This window comes from Periplaneta americana, chromosome 11 (assembly GCF_040183065.1).
Source record: "Periplaneta americana isolate PAMFEO1 chromosome 11, P.americana_PAMFEO1_priV1, whole genome shotgun sequence".
Classification (NCBI taxonomy): Eukaryota; Metazoa; Arthropoda; class Insecta; order Blattodea; family Blattidae; genus Periplaneta; species Periplaneta americana.
Window position 1 is genome coordinate 121,173,397 of NC_091127.1, and position 24,141 is coordinate 121,197,537.

General features: G+C 36.4%; 1 protein-coding gene across 1 annotated transcript; it reads left to right on the forward strand.

Annotated features, from left to right (window-relative positions):
- Positions 1-285: 285 nt before the first annotated feature.
- On the forward strand, positions 286-24,087 carry LOC138709301 (facilitated trehalose transporter Tret1-like). The gene is made up of 5 exons (XM_069839974.1): positions 286-421; positions 8,256-8,391; positions 13,769-13,977; positions 15,462-15,737; positions 17,674-24,087. The coding sequence occupies exons 1-5, from the start codon at positions 308-310 to the stop codon at positions 18,523-18,525; spliced, it is 1,587 nt and encodes a 528-aa protein (XP_069696075.1). The 5' UTR covers positions 286-307; the 3' UTR covers positions 18,526-24,087.
- Positions 24,088-24,141: the final 54 nt, after the last annotated feature.

The following is a 24,141-nucleotide window of genomic DNA, read 5'->3' on the forward strand; positions in this document are numbered from 1 at the left end:
CTCACATGAAACTGTTTTCAAAAATCGCACAGTGCATATAGATACGCATTGGCGCGTCCAAAGTGAAAGGGAACCGAGGAGCAGAGTGGGCGGCAGGCCGATCCACTTGCCGTAAGTCGGTAAACCAAACCAGTAACAACTCGTATGTACAGAATTTTGTTTTAGATCGCCAGAAGGGTTTATTCATTATTATACTTCAGATGGATTAATGTAATACGCGTATGAACTATGTCGTAAAAGTTTACAATACAACACGTTTATGCATTTTGCTTTCATTTCCAGTGCTCAAGAACAGGAAGAGCGGACAATGCAAGACACACTTCTCACTGATGGAAAAGAAGAGTGTAATGAAGACAACGTTCTTAAAGGTTCACCTGAAGACGTTAATAGCCTCCTTACATCAAGACCACTTTTTCCTCAAGTAAGACAAAAACATTTAAATGCATCCAATAATGGAGTTCATATTCCTCTCTTTAGTCTTCTCTATGTCTGACGCTAGACGGAAAAAAAATGTTGAGACTTTCTCTACATAAGGAAAATGCATTGTCGTCTTAAAAAATTAATAAAACAACGTAAATACAGAAAATTCACGCTAACGATGCCAAAATGATACAAATAATAAGGTTTTAATATGACTATTTTAAGATAAGGAACCCTAATATTTGATATTCCTAATAGGGTTTCCTATAAGATCCTAAAACCTAGAAGTGAAATGAATGTTGAATTTTTTAATCTGCTCCTTTTTCATTTACTGACATAGGTGTAGAATAGAGACCTGAAACGAAACAATTTGTCCTAGAATCTAAGAACAATTTATGATAAATTCACGGCAACTAATTATAGGATAAAAATTAAGTTACACTTCAAAGAGAATGTAAGCACAAATTAATGTGTGAAAGGTATACCTATATGGATGAAGGAAAGAATGCGCACAAAATGTGAATAGATTAAGTTTATCACTCGATAAAAAAAAAAACTCTGTTATGGAATCTCCTCGGTTAGGACACTTTAGTACATATCGCTCTCACAGTTGTTCAGAGTAACCACATATACACTCGTTATTTGGTTCATGGTAGACTTTTGTTCTGGTGAGCTTAAAATGGAAGCCATGTACAGTTACCCTTAAAAGGAATGAGACGACTCTTGGTCGTCGGAAGTTAAAGTTCTACAGCGCGGTTCACTCGATATCGACGTAACAATACGAACTATGACAAATACAACAAGAATTGTTACAAGGACCACAACAAGGACAAGGACCAGAATAAGGATCACGAAGAAGATAGCCATTTAAGGCCACGATTTCACAACATAGCTCGAGATATAAAAATATCATTGCTTCTCTGTACCGAGTGGCAAATGTCTGCTATGGGATCTACATTCTGGACTGCTGCTGTCACTGTCTTCTCTCGGTAGCTCATATAGTAGCGTGTCGGTTCAACTATATAACCGAAACGTCTCGTGTTCGATCCCGGGTAAAACTTTTTTTATTGAGGTGTAATTAATTTCTTCAGAGTTCCTCGACTGTCTAATTTGTCGAAAAATATGGAATAATTTATGCCCAATTTCTGGGTCTTACAAGTGGGCTGAACGTCGTCAAAAAAAATAAATAAATCTTACTTGGAAGTTAAAAGTATTCTTCCTCAAACAAAAATCATAAGAACCAAAAAGAGACCTGTTAACTTAAAATCTTGTCCACATGCCATCAGCTTCTATTACAGTTCTAAGTCAATCCGATATGGATGTCACGAGATTGTGAAATAAGTTCTGATCCCCGGCGAGATCTTCACAGGTGTCAACAACTTTATTCCACAATTCGCCTCGATTTCGAGGGCGTTGGTGGCTATTCTGTAGTGACATAAACATAGATTATCTCTCGGAACTTTTCCGTAAAAGTAAATTAAATTCACTCCTTGAAACTGACAATCTTAGTCGTAGCGTAATTTTCCCACCAGCATACGAACTGAAGTAGCACAGCCATTGATATAAGTTTTGTACACAGAATTGGACTGAATTTCTATTCGACAGAATCTATAATCACTGGCTTGTCTGAACATGATAAACAAATCCTAGGGGTTTCCAATGCCACTGAACAATTTCAAAATATTAATTTAAAAATTAAAAAGGGTCGTAAATGCTGTATCTAGTGATTATTTACATTTATGTGAGCAAAATGAATCTTGGAAAAACATATATGGTACTGGTACTACTGATATTAAGAGTAAATGTATTGTATTTTTCACTTAATTTCAGAATCACTCCAGTGGATGTTCTCCACTCAATGTTGTGAAAAAATTAAAAAGTAAAAAAATCTAGATGACGCAGGGACTTAAAAATCTCATGTATTAAAAAGAAGAATCTATATGTAATGAGTTGCAATGTAATGATCCTCATGTTCTTAAATACTACAAGTAGTACAGCGTAATTTATCAAAAATTATGAAAGAGAGAAATAGAATACATTTGAATAGAAAAGTACGAAATTCAGATAATGCAATTAAAGCTATTCGGAATATTATTAAAGTTAAACTTGTAGATATCCTAAAAAAGAAAATATTTTTTTCATTAAAACCAGTGATTATAAAGTAGAGGATCCCAAATCTATTGCAAATTCTTTTAACGTCTTATAGTATATAGTACGGAAATATTATTGACAACTTAAACATTCAGGATTTTGCAAAAGATACTGCAATTGGTTACTTAACAGATGCATTTAATAATTAGTATTAATATATGTAATTAGTCAATAACTGCAACAGTGCTTTTTCATTCAATCATAACATGAATAAAATTGAATGCACATTAAATGAAACACTATTGCAAACACGTAGATAAAATAGTTAAAAATCAACTGAAGGGGTGAGAATGAAATAATCTAAAGCCACACTTTTAACGAAAATTGTTTTGTGGGAGTGCATTTCTTACACATATGGGAAAGCTACTAATGAAATATTGTAATAATTACTCACTAAATGACATAGCCTAAGGACTCTAAACCTTTGTAAAAGTTTGTCTCTGTGGCTTAGGAATATTTTTTAATTTCATTTTAATTGTTAGTTTTAATATATATGAATTTACAATGCATATGTGTATAAATGCATTCATTAGATTAACGTTTATAATATTATATCTTATAATTTTGTATTGTCTGTGATCATTAACACTTAATCTGAGGACTTTTTAAACTCTATTGCAACGTTAGTTAGCTATTTCAACGTTATTTAGACAAAAAAAATCGTTGATATAGACTAAGAATCGAACTCGCTCTTTTCTACACAACATGCAGAAGTCTTAGCGTCAGAGGCACTGAAACGACAGAAAGCTTTCCTTTCTGTGCGGAGTGTCTATCTAGTCATGAAGGTCCATTGTCGATTTAACTACACGATTTATGTATATATTTATCTTTTATTTACGTAATATTATAATATTTTTTGCTGTTTTTGAAGTGAATTTCGGAACGAAGCTAGTAACAAATCAAATAGCCTGCATTTAAGTAACTCAATATTCGTTATCTTGTGTATCAGTGCTCTGGTCTCCGATCATGCGCAGTGTCTTACATCTGAGACTTACGAATATTCAATCCTCTCATTCTTTTCCAGGGAAACTGTACATGCATTCGGTTTATCAAACGCCTCAGAAAGTAGTTAGCGCTCGTCCATTCGCTATTTATCATAGCATCTGTACCGTAGAATTTCTCCCAGAACTTTCTTTCTTTTGCTGAAGTTCGCCGAGTAGTATTAGGGGAGAGTTGGGTAATATCGGACATCGGGTAATATCGGACAGTGCGTCTCTTTCATCTACCACCATATGGTAGTACCTTTTTTTTTCTTTTTAATTTATTTACTTATTTATTTATTTATTTCTTATTTACTTATTTTTTTAAGTTCTTAACAGTTTTTATTTTACTGTTTCTTCATATATTACCTCATGCGATAAGTATAACATTGTAAACTAATTTCATAATAATGGTCCATGGGCGTGAATTTGAACTGCCACTGGGGGAAACCCTGGTGTACCAGCATCATGCGGAAGTACTGCGTGAAGCCTGCAGCCAGGTAGTGCCACTCGAAACTTCTGTCCAGCAGCCAGGTCTTGGGGTCCTCTCGTTTTAGATCGGATTCGCACTCGCTCTTGTGAAGGTACACCAGACACACCTTTCCGATGCCTTGGCAAGCGTCCAGTTCGAAGATCTTGCACTTGACGCCGAAGTTGGGGCGCTGCCTGGGGTCGTCCTACTCGCTGCAGATCTCGATGTCCAGCAGCGTGGGGCATTCCGCATCGCCCATGCTCTTGACGCCGGCCAGCCGTCGTAACTCAGACATAGAGTTGATCTTCATGTTGCCGATGGGGAGCACCTCGCCTTGTGGATATTCTCGACCATGGCTTCATTAAAGATCGGACATCCTCTCTCCTTTCTTCGTGGAAGTTTTGTTCTTGTGAACTTTCTACCCGTGCTCAAGCAGGTACGCTACACATTAAATGAGAAAGATCTCTTCTAACGAAATAGAGTTAGGAAATGATCCCAGGATGGAGGCAGCATTCCCTCGCTGAACCGCTATTCCAATGCGTTGACGAAGGAAATTGATACATCTAGGATCGCCGGTACGGGACAGTAGGCGTGTACCAATTTGGGTGAGTAGATCTTTAGCGTCTCTACACCACGGACCAAAGGTCTCAACTGCAAAAGCGACGAAGATGTAATTTGATGTTAAATGTTCATATTTGCGTCGTTTAGCATGATAAGCGGATTCAGCAGCAGATCCGGCACAATTGACAGAAGATTTTAAATGGGAAAGGGCTAATGTATCTACACATGTAAAATCCCAGATGAGTGATTTACCTTTGGACCAAGGAATTAATGTCAAGCCGTCAGGTCGTTTACCATCCGACCGGCTAATACCAGATGGTTCAAGAAGAGTTGGAATGTCACAGGAGGTTAAAGATCTACTAATGATGTTATTAATAGCAGAATGCCTAGGAAGGCGGCCTTTACTTCTGGCACAGCTTAAGGCATGACGTCCAAAGGAATCCACAGTCTCTCCGCATATACATTGGTGTACATGGCAAATTTTGCAGCCCAGACGCAATGCAGTAGCGATTTGGAAAGATTTACCGTCCATCAAGGTACCAACATAGGAGGAAGGCAGAGCATGGAGCCAAGATCCAGATTCCTTCTCTTGGAGAGCTTTAATACGAGCGATGTCCTTGTCAGATGTGAAAGAGGATATAAGAGAATCAAGTATTTGACCTGCAATAATCTCATCCCAGGCTTTTTGAATGGCTGGATTCTGGGGAGGAGCAAAGTTATTTGTTTTTTCGTACCACTTATTTAAGGCTTCAGGAACATAGCAAATGTCGACAGCATCACTGTAAATAGGGAAAATAAATTTGATGAAGTCAATAACGCCAAAGAGTGAAGATAAAAAAGCTGGTATACAAATATCAGTAAGTGTATGAATACCGAGGCCTCCTAATTTAATAGGGAGAGAAGCCTGTACCCAACTGTTGTTGTCAAAAGAAGTATTTAAAATAGATTGTAAAGACTGCTTTAATAAATCATCTGCCTGCTGGAGAAAAGTAGGAAAAAGAAATAAGGGTGTAGTTCTTAAAAAATAAGTGAATTTAGGGATTAATAGGCAATTTTTGACAATGAAATAAGAGACTTAGGGATGAAAATGTTCAAGACGACCGAACAGAGTTTTCAGGAGCTCCAATTTTTGAGTAGCTATTTCATCAACAGAATCTAAAAAGATGGGAGAACCCAGGACGGACAGATTTGACTTTGTGACAGTTTTAATGCCAGGAGCAATATTCTGGAAAGAAGATAAAATATTTGGGTTAATAGCAGAACAAAAATAAATTTCACATTTATTAGGATTAATCTCAAGACCAAGTTCGGACCCAAGATGAATGATTTTCTGTAGATTACAAAGAACATCATGGGAATCTCCAGCTAAAGTCCCATCATCCAAATAAAAGAGATTTAAGTCACTAGTTAATTTTTGGATGAGGGAGTGGACTGTAAGACTGAAGAGTAAAGGCCCTAAAGGGTCTCCCTGCTGACAGCCTGTTTGTGATAAAATAATTTTGGAATTAAAAAATAGATTGGACGAATATCTATAAGACTGCCAAACAAAAGGGTAAAAGCTGGGGAATTTTTCTAAAAAAGAGTTTAACATGATATCACGTTCAATGCAGTTAAATGCGTTCTTAAAATCTATCTTCAATAGAATTTTATCTGAGTTATCATAAGTATGTAAGAAGGATCTTACAGAGTGTATAACAGATTCACAACCTTTAGGAGAACCAAATCCTAGTTGATGAGGTCGAATGGCATGGTTACTTATCTCTACGCGACATCACAGAAACGTAACCATGTCAATCAGGTACTATCATCGTGTGGTAGATGAAAGAAACTCTCTGTCCGATATTACCCGATGTCCGATACTACCCGACTCTCCCCTACGTATCATCGTGTGGGGTAGTTCTTCGATGAGAAAAGATTCTACTGAAAGCTCATAGGTGAGGTGGAATGATGTGAATTTCGAGATACCAATATTTTTTTTCTTTTAGGTAAGCAGCCTTTACTTTTTCAATTTGCCTCAGATTGCTTCGTATTTAAAAGTTCCCATCTGGCCTATATACCATATGTTAATATTGGGAGTACTTTGAACCCGAAGAGCTGCATGACCGCTTTGGTGGACACCCTGATGAGGTCTTTTATGTCATTCATTGCCACTGTTGCTCTGATGGCTCTGTCTGTTGTGTGTTGCGTGAATATATTTCCCCCAGCTTTGGAAGGTAACTCCTAGATGTTTGAAGTTGTTAACCATGGCGAGTGTTGAATTGTTGAGCGTTATTTTGTCTACTGCTGTGAGTCTGCCCCCTTTTCTGAAGACCATGTAAATTGTTTTCTGTGGGTTTACATTGAGATCGTATTCCTGGGCCCAGATTTCAACTTGGTTGAAAGATTCCTGTAGGTCTTCGCATCTTGCTGTTATGAGAGCAATGAGAGCAATGCCGTCTGCGTGCATATATTTCGCTCATTTGCTGCAAAAGTGATACATCTAAAAAATAGCAAATTTTTTTAGTTGATAGTACAGAAAGAATCGTTATGACATAACAGTTCTTTCTATACTATCAACTAAAAACTTGAAATTTTGAGATGTGTCACTATTGCAGCATATGAGCGATATATTCTCGTGTTCTCGTTGATGACTAGGGTTACATCTGCTTTGGAAATGATGAATAAAAGTGGGCTTAATAATGTACCTATATAGAGGGGAAGCTAACCACTGCACAAAAGTAAAACTGGTAATAGATCAGGGATGCGTGCTCATACCACAAGCTATACAACTCCGACAAGATTCACTTTCTAGGAAGATAAAGTATAAGCATCGCTCTTAGGGAAATGTTGTGCTGGTGCTTGAGAGCACACAGTGCAGGAGCTTTGACATGCCTGTAATAGATCATGAGGAGAGGTTTGAAAAATCTAAATAAGTTTTCTTCTAACATTCACCGTTTTACAGGAAATCGTTATATTTCTATGAAGCATTTGGCAACATCACGGCTACTGCAATAATCTAGCAAGCTAGGCCACCCATCCCTTATCTCATCCTTCCCCTCTGCTGTACTCAGTCACACGCACTCGACAGTGCGCTGAGTGGCAAGATTAATTTTTCAACGATTTTCGCAATTATTCAATTTGAATTCATTGCTAAACGGTTTATTTTGCAAAAAAAAAAAAAGAAAAGAAAAAGAAGAAGATTCAAGGCACTAACTATTAATATATTTACCTATCTGCCTGTATTACAATCAGCAAAAATAAATAAAATAGATAATTAAATAAATTTATTAATGGTGTAAATTACAATAATATAATAAATCACAGTAAAGACAAAATTATTTACACTGACTACTTACTTCTTGTTTTGTTTTTGCATGTTTACTGCCTTACTCACTGAAGGCAGACCTGAACTTATATTTGGGGTTCAATGCCACTGATCTATACCCCACAAGCAACTACAATGTTGAGCATTACTTGGTGACTCCAGGTAACAAAACGCAGGGCTCTATAATGTTTTATTTCATTTATAATCGTACAGTAGCTTTAGGTAATGTTACTAAAAATTGTAAGTATTAATCCGTACAGTAATAATTATTATAGCCAATAAAATACACTTCATTTTTCATATTGTTTTTTACTGTAAATGTCCTTTTTTGGCAATGAGTTTATTTGATTTTGTTTCCATGCTTCAGCTGGTCATAGTCGCATCTGCCTGCCTTAGCGGTGTAGCATTTGGCATGAGCATGTCTCATACTGTTATTTTAATTCCACATCTCCAGGAAGAGAACAGCACACTTTACGTGGATGACCAAACAGGCTCCTTCATAGGTATGTACTTAAAAATAAAACACTCTTATTACTTTGGAAAGTAAAGAAAAATTTTGTGAGGTGAATGTAAAGTGTATTTAAATGACTTCATTTACTCAATTTAAATTAGGGAAGTTTGCTTTAACAGTACTACATCCTTTATGGTCGGTATTCATAGACGAGACTTTGGATCAAAGTTGACTTTGGGAAGTACAAAGTCGCTATTTTCCTATTCATAGTCGACACTTTAACGAAAGTAAACTTCAATCGTGACTTTACTTCGAAGTCGCCGAAAATCTAGACTTTGACTTTGACTTTCGTTCGTGGACAAAATAAAAATGGCTGATGTTTGGGAAATTGTTGAACTTTCCGAGAATATTGAAGACATCTAGAATATTATTAAAGCTGATTATGTTCCTTAGCGTATTATTTTAGATTATAAATTCAAAGATTTTATAGACAGTATAATATTATAAATTCAAATGAAGGTACAGATTTGATAGACAGTATAATATCCTCGTCATGTTTCAACTTTCATTGATAAATAATCAAAGAGGATTATCTGTTCCAGCAACAAATAATACAACTTATTTCATCGCGATTTTATGCTACAGGTAATGATTGATAGCTTAATATTGATTCTGACTATTAAGTTCTATAGAGGATAAGTTATACATTTGGAAATGTAGTTAATTTATAATCCTTGCGGTCGTCATAATGTTTCTGCATTTTGATTTCAGATAATTTTAAGTAGTTTCTGCAGATATTCAGGGAATAACTCTGCCAATTGTCAGCAGGATAATATGTCTCTTTCATAGTCTGTCATTGGTGACATCTTCTTATCTTCCATAACTTCAGAATTAAAATTATTTTACAATGAAATAATTTGAGGGCTTAATATGAAACTAACGCAACTACAATCTGTTTTATTCATAACAAAATTCTTAACAGGCAATACTATTTCATATGAACTCTACCATTATATTTTGTAGTTATGAATAATTGTGTTATATACAAGACTGTTCGAACTGAGTTACGACTTTTTGTGGCCAAGTAGAAGAACAAATTATTATCGATTGGTGTAAAGACCTAAAAATGTCAATTTTTGTACTTACTAAATCGAATAATTATGTAAAGCTGCAAGAACGGTTAACAATTGCTTAATATGTACCGATGTTCAATTGTTTCATTGATTTGTGACTCAAAAAATGGCTTTGATTGTGGCAATACCTACTCTATTTCAACTATCTATTAAATTAAATCGTTTAGAAGGCAGTGATTGTGACTGCCAACAGAACAAGATTGTCAAATCTCGACTTACAAAAGTCAAAGTCAAGGTCTCAGAAATATTGTCTATGAATAGGACTTTTAACAAAGTTAAACTTTACTGCGAAAGTCGACTTCGGGAAGTCTTCATCCAAAGTCCCGTTTATGAATACGACCCTTAGGGCCTAGTTGAACTCACGCAGTTCTAAGGCACTTCTGCAGTGACTCAGATACATGATACTAACATGTAACTCTTGATCAATGTTACCAACTTCATACCGAGTCTATGAAAGAACACCCTTTCTTTTAAATTTTCCCATAAGGAAAAGTTTGAATTTGTCAATTCGGGTGAACGTGAGGGCCATACAATGTTACCAGATAGGATATGATGCACACGGGGAAAGATCTGCGTAAAGTCTATATTACTATGATCTGTATGTGAATCTAACCATCTTGTTGAAGCCACACATTTTCCGGATGGTGATGTTGATCTTCGAATGTGAGAGTTATGACGTCCCCCACCATATGCAAATCAATTATATCGTTCTGAATTCACTATTACTGGCACATCATAAGAATTATTACGATGTACTGAAGTACGTCATTATATGGTAATGCAGAAATCCTGTACGGAAATATCATATGTACTTCGGTACATCGCAATAATATGATATGCGCAAACAGTCACTTAGTGATTTAAGACGGCGCTCATTCCGTCGGATCCCGGCCACTTAGTCACTCGTAATCAGTGCACCTGCACATAGTATGTTGCACACTGCGCCACTGTCACATATCTGTGACACAGTGCATGAGGGTTGGCCACAAAAGGGAAACTAAGAGTTGGAACTTAAACTGAGAGGATTCAATCCGGCAACGGAACTAGAATCCGGTGTGGCTTAGTGGATAAAGCTTGAGCACGTAGAGCTGAAAACCTGGGTTCGAGTCCCGGTGCCGGAGAGAATTTTTCTCCGTTCCACTCATCCTTCATCACATCATAAGAAATTACACACACACACACAAACACACACATATATACATATATATGTACATATATGTAAGGCCTAACGAGATCCACCACTGTGGAGTAACGGTTAGCCTGCCTGACCGTGTGACGAGCGGGACGGGTTCAAATTCTGATTGAGACAAGTTATACGGTTGAGGTTTTTACGAGTTTTTCTTCAATCCATTAAGAGCAAATGCTGGGTAATTTTCGGCGTTGAATCCTGGACTCATTTCGCTGACATTATCATTTTCATCTCACTCAGACGCTAGATAACCATAGCAATTGATAAAGCGTCGTAAAATAAACATTTAAGAAAGGCCTAACGATAGCTTCTATTGCACATCACAAACTTTTCGCTATGTAACTGAAAAAATTTCCTTTTTCGGAAGAAGGCTTTAAATCATAGTGAAAGCTGCACTCTTTATTCTATTAAAGTATTCTCTTGATTCAATTACTCTATATTGCATTACACAATCTTTACTGAACAAAGAGCATGTATTTTGTTTGTTTAGTCAACTATCCGAAGACAGGTTTGAACCTCATAAGTAACACCAATAAGCCATCACTCATGAGGCAACAAGGCCAGGAGATGATGGGGTAGGGTGGCCAGTTCCTTTTCCTGTACAGCATGTATAAAGTTTCGAAATTAAAAATACAGGGTCATTCAGCAAAGAAACTGTAACAAACTCAACACAAACTAAAAGTCGCTTCTTTCAGAGAGCTTTTTCTAACTTGGTTATTTGAAGACGCTATATCAACTACTAGATTAATTGGCGTTGATGGGTTTGATGATAGCGAGACGATATTTGACATGATGAGGTCGAGAATTCGCTGTAGATTACCTGACATTCGCCTTACGATTGAAGACAACCTCGGAAAAAACAAAGCAGACAATCGGCCCAAGAACAAATCGCCCGAGCGCAGCTTCGGTTGAGCAAGCAAACACGACTGACGCCTGAGCTACCCCAGTGGCCCCCAAAGAGTTTTCTAACATTATAGCGTACATAATAACTGTTGGATATAATTTCCATGAACTCATAGAAAAAGACGTCATCGGCCATTTCGATGGAGCCGATGACAAGGTAATGGGCGGAGCCTAACAGTGTAGGAATGTGTTGTGTGCTGCATCGGCTCACTGCCGCTAAGGGGTAAGAGGCGTGTGGCAGAAGGTGACAGGTAGGTTGACATTCTAGACACTCGTCTTCAAGCAATGCTTTCCCACAGAGCGGTCGTTGGACTGGTCCCTTCACTCACCACTTGCGCAAAGGACTTGTTTCGTCTCCTATATACCACATGCCCAAGGTTGCGGGTTCGATCCCGGGCCAGGTCGATGGCATTTAAGTGTGCGTAAATGCGACAGGCTGATGTCAGTAGATTTACTGGCATGTAAAAGAACTCCTGCGGGACAAAATTCCGGCACATCCGGCGACGCTGATATAACCTCTGCAGTTGCGAGCGTCGTTAAATAAAACATAACATCTAACATATATACCACATATTTCAGAAACGGAATAGAGTCCGGACTATCAATGGCATACACTAGCGACTTCAGAAGACTGCAGCGCTCCAGAGGGTTCAGGTCCGGTAACTTGATTGAACAACTAATTGGTCATCCACAACTTATCCATTCCACTTCTGCATAACTCTGAATAAAGCACTTTCACGAAAAATGTTCTTTACTTGTATATTATATCAACACTTATTTAAGTATGTGAATCAATTTGTATTTCATTATAAGATAAAGGGATATAAAACTAAAGATTGGATTTTGGGAGATTTTTTAGAAAGCAACTACAGGCAGGGAGGTTTTTAGCGTCAAAATGTAGATACATGGATATATGTGTTAAGTTATACGGGGACATCATTTTATTTTCCCTTAAATTTTTATCGTACCTGAGTTTTTTAATGTACTTCACTCCCATCCCTTCTACTTATGAAATTCAACCGTCCTCCACACAGAACCAAGGCCGCATATGAAGTCAAAGTAGCCTTGCAGCCATAGTAAACAGTATTAAGTTAGTGAGTATAGTACGTTCCAGAAATATGGTCGCGATTTCCAGTGAAGAGCTTTCAATATTGAATAATATTTTCGAACAGATGCGTCCGGTTTCCCCCACCTGCTTCTGCTCGCCCCTCTGTAAAGACTAGAGGTTAGGCTGTCTTAGCTCTTTTCTGAAAACATTTTGCTGTTAGGAATTGGACGTCTATGTAATATTGTACAACTGTGTAAACTAACTTAAATAGAAATGCCTCGTTAAGTAAATAACTGTCACGTGATTTCCCCCCTTTCTACGATCCTGCTACAACATTTGGATGGACAGTAGATAGCAAGTCTAAGTAATTTTATCTTTACAGATCGGGCAGAAGTAAAAATTGAATTTACAGTACGTAAGGTACTTTTTGATAGAGTAGGTTACAGAATTATTTCAATATGAGTTACTGGTACTATGGACGAAAATGGAAATTGGAATTAGGTACAATAATCTATATTGCGATAATATGCACAAAAGAGCTGAAGCCTGTATCCAAGGCCACCATATTCAAATATGTGTTTGAATATCCATATTATGATTATTTTTTCAATTTAAATTCACTATCTATATTGTACGCTAATGTGCTGTAGACAGTATAATATACACTGCACAATAAATACGTCCGCATGGATAGCTCAGTTCGTAAGTAAAAACACTTCTTCTTAATACTGTACTGTATTCTGATTAAAGAAAAACCTAATGAAAATTATCAAATCCAAAATCATGATATTTCCTAGTTTACGTAGGCCTAAATGCATGAACTACTTTTCTTCTTTACTATACCTAGTAAAGTAATTTGTTTGTATTTTACGCCAGTATCATCAAACTCCGGTCGTGGAAGGGGTAGCAAACAGAGTTTCCGGTTGGTTCTCAACCGTTAATTCAAAGGTACAGCCAAGTTAATATTAGAAATGTTAGTAAAAATAAACTGATGTCCCAATACAATATATAACATCAGAGAGTTCGAGAGAGACGTAGTAGTTAGAAAGTATATCATTTCAGCAAATCATTTAAATACATGAATAGGCCTATAATGATTCCATCACGTAAGATACGGTACTTTCCTAACATTACAATGTACATCTCGTTTCTACAGCCAGCATGTACTCGATTATGGCTCCCATTGGGTATTTGAGTGGTGGTGTACTCATGGACATTTGGGGCCGCCGAAAGATGAAAATGTTGGGTCAATTTGGCTACGTCGTTGGATGGGCGACAATAGCGGCTGCTCAGAATGTAGAAATGCTTATAATTGGACGGGCTTTCGACGGACTCGCTAAGGGAGTACTTTCAGCAACAGGCCTGGTGAGTATCAATTAATAAATTGTTAGGTTTAATTGGATGTGAAAAAATTTAGTTTCTGTTCAGGCGGAAGTTTTTTTAACTGGTAATCTCGAAGAAACAGGACACTGAAAATTTAGGCCTATATTTTTATGAATTGATTTTAACTGCTTGTTTTAAAAATTCTATAGTAACTATACATTATGTGAATTACAAGGGACACGTGCTCATATTTTACGCTAAATTCAGTTAATTCTAATTATTATTAATAATATTTATATGCAATAAAAGCAAGAACTGAAGCATATAAATTACGTTCCCTATTAATAAATATTTTTCAAATTTTGTTCACCCATTACACTTCCCTCACACTTACAGAACCACACTTTTTTTTTAAACAAGTGCCAAATTTATGAACAATATTTTATTAATAAATAACTTCCGCTGTTGAACAATTTTAAGAGTACCGGTTCATTTATTTAGAAATGAATTGATAGTACTTACAACAACTATTTCAATCTGCAGCGCCCTGTGACGTCAGTTAAAACTGCTGCAGTTACTTTCTTGACTGTTAATTAGTGCAAAGTATAATAAATTATATATCGCTGCATATGAAGAGGAACATTGTACCCAGTGTTCGGAAGAGTGGTTTGTAATGAAAATGAGGCTGAGGATATTTGGTCCACAACTTCATGTTGATTGTACGAGGCGCGTCCATAAAGTAACTTTCCCACTCGTCCCATAGCTAGGAAACCATATGTTGCGCAAAACGACTGCGCGTACGTGACAGAATACTGTCCTGGCATGGCGCATGAGCTAGCGGAACTTCCCGAGTGCTCTCAGTAGCTTCGTTGCATTGGTTGAAGACGGACGTTCCTATTCCAGCTCCCGCCGAGTGTGAAGTGCGGTCAGTGATAAAGTTTTTGAATGCACAGGGTATAGCGCCGATTGAAATTGATTGTCCGCTGTGCCATATCTATGGGCAAGCAGATGGTGTGTTGCTGCTATAGACAATTTTCAACAGGACGCCGAAATGTGCATGACGAGGAGCGCAGTGAGAGGCCAACCATCATCACACACGACCTTGTGGAGCAACGCACCATCTGCTTGCTCGTGACGTTAGGTCTATAGACCTGGCACAGCTGACGATCAATTTCAATCGGCGCTATGACCTGTGCATTCAAAAATTTTATCACTGACCGCACTTCACACTCGGCGGGAGCTGGAATAGGAACGTCCATCTTCAACCAATGCAACGAAGCTACTGAAAGCACTCGGGAAGTTCCGCTAGCGCATGTGCCATGCCAGGACTTACTCTATCACGTACACGCAGTCGCTTCGCGCAACACGTGGTTTGCTAGCTGTGAGACAAGTGGGAAAGTTACTTTATGGTTGCGCCTCGTAACTACTACCAAGTGACTACTTGGTCACTGTAACTTACAGCTACTACTGTAGAGTTAAAGCAAAGACTTAAATGTACATAGCTAACAATATTCTCAATTCAACAGGTGATCATCGATGAAATGACAGCCCCTCGCCTTCGCGGATTTTTCTCCGGTATTGTCATGCCCTGCTCGCGTTTCGGAGCAATGCTGATGATGGTTCTAGGCACGTATCTGCCTTGGCGGCTGGCAGCTAGCCTCGCACCTACAATCAACTGTCTAGTGCTCCTTGCCTATGTGTTCTACGTCCCAGAGTCTCCGTCATGGCTTGTCAGAAGAAGCCGCTTCGATGAGGCTCGGAAGTCACTGCGTGTTCTCTGGGGACGAAGACCCGAAAGAGAGGTCAGTAGCATTTAAACAAGGGCTGTAACTTTGATAAATATAATCACAAATGTATTACAAAGTATTTTACAATTAATTTTGTATTCAGATAAATCTAATATAATATAATGAAATATTTTGAGTTCAATCCATAAGATTTATCTATTTGTAAATGTTTATTTGCTACAATATGTATAGAATATTAACGTTTTCGCCTTTTCGGCATCATCAGATATGTTAAAAACACGTAATCTAGAACTTGAACAAATTAACGAATATACATTGTAATATACATGACAGATAGATTTTCATGAGTTTTATGTATTATGTTATTATAAGTAAAAAGGTTTTTGTAGAAAATGATTTCCAGGACATGTCAAATGTGATTGCATATACATATAACTCATGTTACAAACACATATGAATAATTAAATGACAAGCATTAAATTATTGCCAAGTATGAATGTCAGCAATATAAAAGGTTTAAATTGAATTTGTTAATTATGAGTGAAATGGTGATATAATAGTAATAAATTTTAAAATACAAAATTTATAAAACAATAATAGATGATTAATAAATTAATAATAATAATGATAAAATTGATAAAATCTTATGTGACGTATTATCATGCTGTTACAATTGATCCTTGGTAGTTGTTTAGCAATGCATTTGGCTGTTCTTCATTCATCAATCTTGAATTTATTGATTACGTATATAGGTGACTGCATCCAAATAGTAGCAAAAACATCATTGTGTAGCAGAAATATATGCTTGTAGATTTAGAATGGTGATATGGTAAATCTACAAGCATCTATTTCTGCTAATACAATTGTAACAGCATGATAATACGTCACATAAGATTTTATCAATTTTATCATTATTATTATTAATTTATTAATCATCTATTATTGTTTTATAAATTTTGTATTTTAAAATTTATTACTATTATATCACCATTTCACTCATAATTAACAAATTCAATTTAAACCTTTTATATTGCTGACATTCATACTTGGCAATAATTTAATGCTTGTCATTTAATTATTCATATGTGTTTGTAACATGAGTTATATGTATATGCAATCACATTTGACATGTCCTGGAAATCATTTTCTACAAAAACCTTTTTACTTATAACAACATAATACATAAAACTCATGAAAATCTATCTGTCATGTATATTACAATGTATATTCGTTAATTTGTTCAAGTTCTAGATTACGTGTTTTTAACATATCTGATGATGCCGAAAAGGCGAAAACGTTAATAATCTATACATGTCGTAGCAAATAAGCATTTACAAATAGATAAATCTTATGGATTGAACTCAAAATATTTCATTATATTGTATTAGAAAGGTTGAAATGGAATAAAATTAACGAGAGGTGGGCACTATGGCCCAGTATTGCGACCTGTTAGGAACTATTGCGCTAACCCTCATGTTAATACACTACTTACTCTGACTTCTCACTCCACAGCATAAAAACATATCAAACGTGTAATAACAATATGTTATTTTACAGCATTTCCTGAAGCTATTCAAAAATTTGTTAACGCATTCTGAAGTTTTGAGCTCTCGGTTTGGTATCCAAATTCGGTTATTGTGGTAACACCTCATAGAGAGCGGATTTTCGATCCCTACACAGCAAAAAGATGTCACGTCCCTTGCAGTATGGAGGGAGCGTAGCAATGAATTCAAGACCTCCCTGAAGTACACATAACGTTAAGTATCGGGACCGAAAATCCGCTGCCTGCTCATAAATAACACTGACGCAGAAAGCAACTAAAGTTATTTCACTATATTTCAAGAGTTCTTGTGCTGCAGTAATTTCACGGAAAATAGCCGCTATAGTATCTCGAATTTGAACATGCGTTTAAAAAACCATAGTAACTTAAATTTAATGAAATCAACATTCACACAAATTTACTAATATGATTTGCGTGTGTTTTTTGCAGGTTTCTCGAGAACTAAGGACACTCATAACAAGGATAGAAACGGAATATCGGAATCAACAGCCCGATACCAGAAGCACGGACTTCTATAAATGTGATTATGTGGGAAGCATATTTCGAAATCTTTTAAGATCACATATCCTGAAGCCTTTCCTGATGGCCCAGATATTTCTATTTATTCAGATAATCTGTGGTCAACCTTTTTTCCTATTCTTTGGAATAGACATTATAACGCGACTAAAAGGCAAAGCGGATTGGATGGACAGTTACAAGGTCTCAATTGCTGGAGGTGTGTTGGGTCTGATGTCTTTCTTTTTAAGTGCTCTCTTGTTACTCAAGTTTGGAAGACGAACAATAATTTTATTTTCTGGAATTTTAGCAGCCATCCACGACATTGTTCTCGCCGGAATACTTTACAAAGAATCTTCAGCACCTTACTCGGGTCATACAATTGTGTGGGTCAAAATTATACTCATGCTATCAAGATCATTTTTTTATGATATTGGAATGATTACCTTGCCATATATTATGTTGGGAGAATTACTTCCATCCAGAATTCGAGGTGTTTCTTCTGGATATATTTTGGCCATCAATGACCTAGCTGTGGGAGGTGTCACAATGTTGTATCCCACATTAATGCGCGGTCTTGGGATACAGGGATTATATCTCACTTTTGGAATATCATGCTTACTGTGTAGCCTTTTTGTGTGTCTTTTCATACCGGAAACTCAAGGGCAAACACTAGAAAATATCGAAGACTATTTTAAGAAGTCAAATGTAATGTGGGTTACAAGAGACAGAAAGAGAAATAATAAAACAATTCAATTACACGAAATGAACGTATTAAAAAGCTAATAAACTGAACGTGTTTTTTAGTTCAATACAGTTAAATGAATAACCCAACATATGTAGTGTTATACAGGGACATCATTTTAATTTTACTAACATTTCTAATATTAACTTGGCTATACCTTCGGATCAACGATTTAGAACCGGAAACACCGTTTGCTACCCCCTTCCAAGACTGGAGTTCGATGATACTGGCGTAATATACAAACAAATCAGTTTACTAGGTATAGGGGGGAAGAAAAGTAGTTCGTCCATTTACGTAAACTAGGAAATATCGCGATTTTGAGTTTGATAATTTTCATAAGGATTTTGTTTAATCAAGATACAGTAAAATATTAACAATGAGTGTTTTTACTCACGAACTGAGCTTTCCATGCGGACGTATTCATTATGCAGTGTATATTATACTGTCTACAGCACATTAGCGTACACTATAGAGAATGAAGTTAAATTGAAAAATAATCATAATATGGATATTTAAACATATTTTTTTTAAATTGTGGCCGTTCATTTCGATACAGACTTCAGTTCTAATATACATATTATCGCACTATAGACTATTATACGTAATTCCAATTACCAGGTTCGTACTTCGTATCAGTAGGCTAAGTCATGTTTAAATAATTCTGTACCTACTCTATAAAAGAGATTTTACGTAGGCCTACTGTAAATTCAATCTTCACTTCTACCCGATCCGAAAAGATAAAATTACACAGACATGCTATCTACTGTCCGTCCAAGTGGTTACGTCGCAGGGTCGTAGAAAGGGAGGAAATCACGTGACAGTTAATTACTTAATGAAGCCCTTTTATTTAAGTTATTTTAAACAGTTGTATGGGTATAATATTACGTAGACGTCCAATTCCTAACAGAAATTAATGTTCTCAGAAAAGAGCTAAGATAGCTCAGCTACTAGCCTTTACAGAGAGGTGAATAGAAGCAGGTGGGGGAAACCGGGATTCGACGTAGGCAAATGGAAAATGATGCAATATTGAAGGCTCTTTCGTCACTGAAAAACGCGAACATATTTTTGGAACGTACTGTTTACTATGATCGTAAGGCTACTATGACTGTATATGCGGTCTTGGATCTGTGTGGAGGACGGTTGAATTTCATTAGTAGAAGGGGTGGGAGTGAAGTACATTCAAAAACTCAGGTACAATAAAAATTGAAGTAAAAATAAAACGATGTCCCTGTACAAATAATATCAGAGCGTCTGCCAAAATATAAATTCGATTTGTGTAAGTCGAAATTAATCGAGGAGGTGAAGTATACTACCTACGTAATATACATTCCTCTCAACTTACCAGGTTAAGGCAGTAATATTACTCCTTGTATTATATGGAATTCTGTTGTAAATTGAAATGTATTTTAAAAGAACATTTTGAGTTTTAACTTCTCATCTGGATCGTATCTTGACTATAGACTAATGCAGGCTTAATCAGCAGAGAAAAATATTTCATGACTATAGTCCTGCGTTTGGTTACTTTAAGTACAAGTTAGGTGTACATGTGCATGGATCATACTAGCTTCGTTCTGCGAGTCTGACCCGTTCAAGACTTATGAGGTCATCTATCCTCTCCGTTTCTTGTTTTTACACCGCCTTACTTGTGTGTTTGTCTGTAGAGGCACTAAATGAGTAATCAAGTACAAAATAATATTATACTGTCATGTGGATTTAATAACAAACTAAATGTTTCATTTAAAGGAATCTTATGGCAAGGCTAACTGTGGTAACTTTCGAGGAATATCACTTTTGTTTGACGTCGTAAAAAATGTTGTCCAATATTCTTTTGAGAAGATTAACTCCGTACGTAGATTAAATTATTGGGGATCATCAGTGCGGTTTTAGGCGTAACACATCGGCTATTTATCAGACTTTTTGTATTCGACAGATATTGGAGAAAAAATGGGAGTATAAGGGTACAGTATATCAGTTATTCATAGATTTCAAAAAGGCATATGACTCGGTTAAGAGAGAAGTTTTATATAATATTCTCATTGAATTTGATATTCCCAACAAACTAGTTCGATTAATTAAAACGTGTCTCAGTGAAACTTACAGCAGAGTTCGTATAGGCCAGTTTCTCTCTGATGCTTTTCCAATTCACTGCAGGCTAATGCAAGGAGATGCACTGTCACCTTTACTTTTTCACTTCGCTCTAGAATATGTTATTAGGAAAGTTCAGGATAACAAAGAGGGACCAGGTGGCCCGGATTCGAATCCCTGTCGGGGCAAGTTACCTGGTTGAGGTTTTTTCCGGGGTTTTCCCTCAACCCAATACGAGCAAATGCTGGGTAACTTTCGGTGCTGGACCCCGGACTCATTTCACCGGCATTATCACCTTCATATCATTCAGACGCTAAATAACCTAGATGTTGATAGAGCGTCGTAAAATAACCCAATAAAAAAAACAAAGAGGGTTTGGAATTGAACGGGGTATATCAGCTGCTTGTCTATGCGGATGACGTGAATATGTTAGAAGAAAAACCAAAACGAATAGGGAAAACACTGGAAGCAAGCAAAGCGATAGATTTGGTAGTAAATCCCGCGAAGATAAAGTATACGATTATGTGTATCGTGATCATAATATTGTACGAAATAGAAGCATAAAAATTGGGGATTTATACTTCGAAGAGATGGAAAAATTCAAATATCTTGAAGCAACAGTAACAAATATAAAGGACGCTCGGAAAGAAATTAAACGGAGAATAATTATGGGAAATGTCTACTATTATTCGGTTGAGAAGCTTTTGTCATCTAGTCTGCTGTCAAAAAATCTGAGAGTTAGAATTTATAAAACAGTTATACTACCGGTTGTTCTGTATGTTTGTGAAACGTGGACTCTCACTTTGAGAGAGGAACAGAGATTAAGGGTATTTGAGAATAAGGTTCTTAGGAAAATATTGGGGCTAAGAGGGATGAAGTTACAGGAGAATGGTGAAAGTTACACAACGCAAAACTGCACGCATTATATTCTTCACCCGACATAATTAGGAACATTAAATCCAGACGTTTGAGATGGGCAAAGCATGTAGTACGTATGGGCGAATCAAGAAATGCATATAAAGTGTTAGCTGGGAGACCGGAGGGAAAAAGACCATTGGGGAGGCCGAGACGTAGGCGGGAGGATAATATTAAAATGGATTTGAGGGAGGTGGGATATGATGATAGAGACTGGATTAATCTTGCACAAGATACGGATCGATGCCGGGCATATGTGAGGGCAGCAATGAACCTGCAGATTCCTTAAAAGCCATTTGTAAGTAAGTTGAGCAATCTTATGTTCAACAGAAGATTATGCTCATAATAAGTAGATTCTTGATATCATCCGTTTCACAACATGTTTTTCATCCAAAAAGTAAAAACAATCCCCATTTTTCTGCTATTTACAGACTTTCGAATCCTTAAATTGCACTTAAAATGTATGAAGAGTAGGATGGGAAAAACAATCAATGTCACAATTCTTTAAAGGTCATGTCATCATCTAATTCAGTACATTACTGTAAACTTTGGTGTTTTCTCATCAAGACTGATAAAGGAGAATTATCAGCACGAATACAGTCATCCTTTCCCACTTTTTCATTAGGAACAGCAATCAATTTTGCAGTAATATACTGAATTATATGCTGACGACATCCTTAAGATCACTGTGACTTCGATTGCTTTTCCCTTGTACTCAGTGAAAATTAGTTTGGAAATAAATAATATTACAAGTTCATGAAATTATTGAAATATGAACATTCACAATTCAAATGAGTTAATATTGAAATACATAAAATGTACTTTTGCCCTGATGTTTCAACATTCGTTCACAAACAAATGTTTGTAGTTTCTTTTGTCACCATGTATTACAGTCCCTAATGTCAGATTGTAGTAATTGATTATGAATACTTATTTTATACACAGTCTATGTATATGTACATGTCTATAAATAAATACATACACCAATAAATAAATTAACGGTGGAAATTATAATAAAACAATATATCAAAGTAAAAACAAAATTATTTACACTGGCTACTTGCTTCTTGTTTTGTTTCGGTATGTTAACTGCCTCACTGAAGGCAGTGTCTGGTATACCTTATTTTATTTCAAGGAGTGCAGTTCGGTGGCTCCTTTGAACATCGAACTGCACTCCTTGAAATAAAATAAGGTATATTGAATGCCACTGAACTATACCCAACTACACTGTTGCGGGTTTCTTGAGGACTCTAGGTCAGGCATGCCAAAACCCTGCACATTGTGCAGTCGCGCACATTGTGCACTGGTCTCTGTGCAACGTGCAGTTCCTATTCCCCTACCTGCAGGGAGTGAATCGGCTTGGACGGGAACGCGACAGGGCTGTAGGCCTATATTACCTGCAGTAGCAGAACAGCTTTGGTTTCAGTAACACAGATCAGTACGGGTGCTCATTGAGATGTGATTGTGAATGCGTTATGAATAATAAAGTGAGGAGTCCACAGATACAACGAAGAAGAGAAATCACGAATCATATAACATAACTGTTATGATGTTTTCCTTAGCCAACAGTAATTATTTTAAAATGAAAGGCTTTCATCATATCATGTGGACCTAATAGTGATGTGAGAATTTAAATCAGATTAGTAAAGTTCTCAAAATATGATATTCGCCAGCTCTTATTTCTTAATTAGTACTCTCACGGCAAGACAAATATGACAATGATGTTGTTTTGGAGTCTGTACTAACACAGCCATCAATGGTTAGACGACTTACAACTTTTATTTGATAAGCTGATAAGTGATGAGAATATAGTGAGGAATACATGTGAGGCTGTTGAGGTTGTAAGGGAACGAAGAAAGAAACTATTTGTAAGGCGGAAAATTTTTCTGAAAAAATAATACATAATGGCGAATTTTCCATCTCACGTTACTATATTATCTTAATATACTCACGTTAATAAATCTTTAAACCTGACATAAAGAAAATGTCCTTGCTTCGCAGCTTGTGAAGTACTCTTTTAACTCAATTCAGTAACGCTCCCAACTTGCTGATACTTTCTTTCAACGTTTTTCAAATAAACTATATATAAATTTAAATCCAAGCTTAATTTAGCCAATTTATTAATAATAATAATGTGAATTTATATTAATATACAGCATGGAAATGATTCCAGTGTAAAAGCCTCACAATGTTCTATAGCATGTAATTGAGAGTAAAATATTATCTTTCTTAGCATTTGTGCACCAATGGTCCCAATAATGCTTGAGGAACAATGAAAGAGTATTACTTTGAAATAATCAGTACCTACTACATAAAATGAAATATTGTGTTCGTTTTTTGTTCTTTCGACATTACTGCAATATTTATATTTTCTTCAAATACTGTATACAAATCAGGCAAATAAATGATTCTTTACAAACGACTGCATTGTGAATTGTTACAGAGTAAGTCTATTGTTTCTTGTGTTACAATTATTGTAAAATATAGACACTGACAATAATTGTGTTTTTTCCTTCTGCTAAGTATGTTTATAATGTCCAAATGTCAATTTAATTGAACACTAGAAGTGCAGAATAAATTCTTGTACATCCCTCCCGCTAAGAACTGGTAAGAGCAGAGGTCTCCAAAAAGCGTATCGTCATTCGTGGTCTCGATGC

What these genes read in the sequence shown, in the direction of transcription:
- LOC138709301 (XM_069839974.1), top strand. Translation starts at nt 308, where the DNA reads ATGCAAGACACACTTCTCACTGATGGAAAAGAAGAGTGTAATGAAGAC. An exon ending in CCAAACAGGCTCCTTCATAG is followed by an intron (nt 8,392 to 13,768) that starts GTATGTACTTAA and finishes TCGTTTCTACAG; the next exon opens with CCAGCATGTACTCGATTATG. An exon ending in TACTTTCAGCAACAGGCCTG is followed by an intron (nt 13,978 to 15,461) that starts GTGAGTATCAAT and finishes TCAATTCAACAG; the next exon opens with GTGATCATCGATGAAATGAC.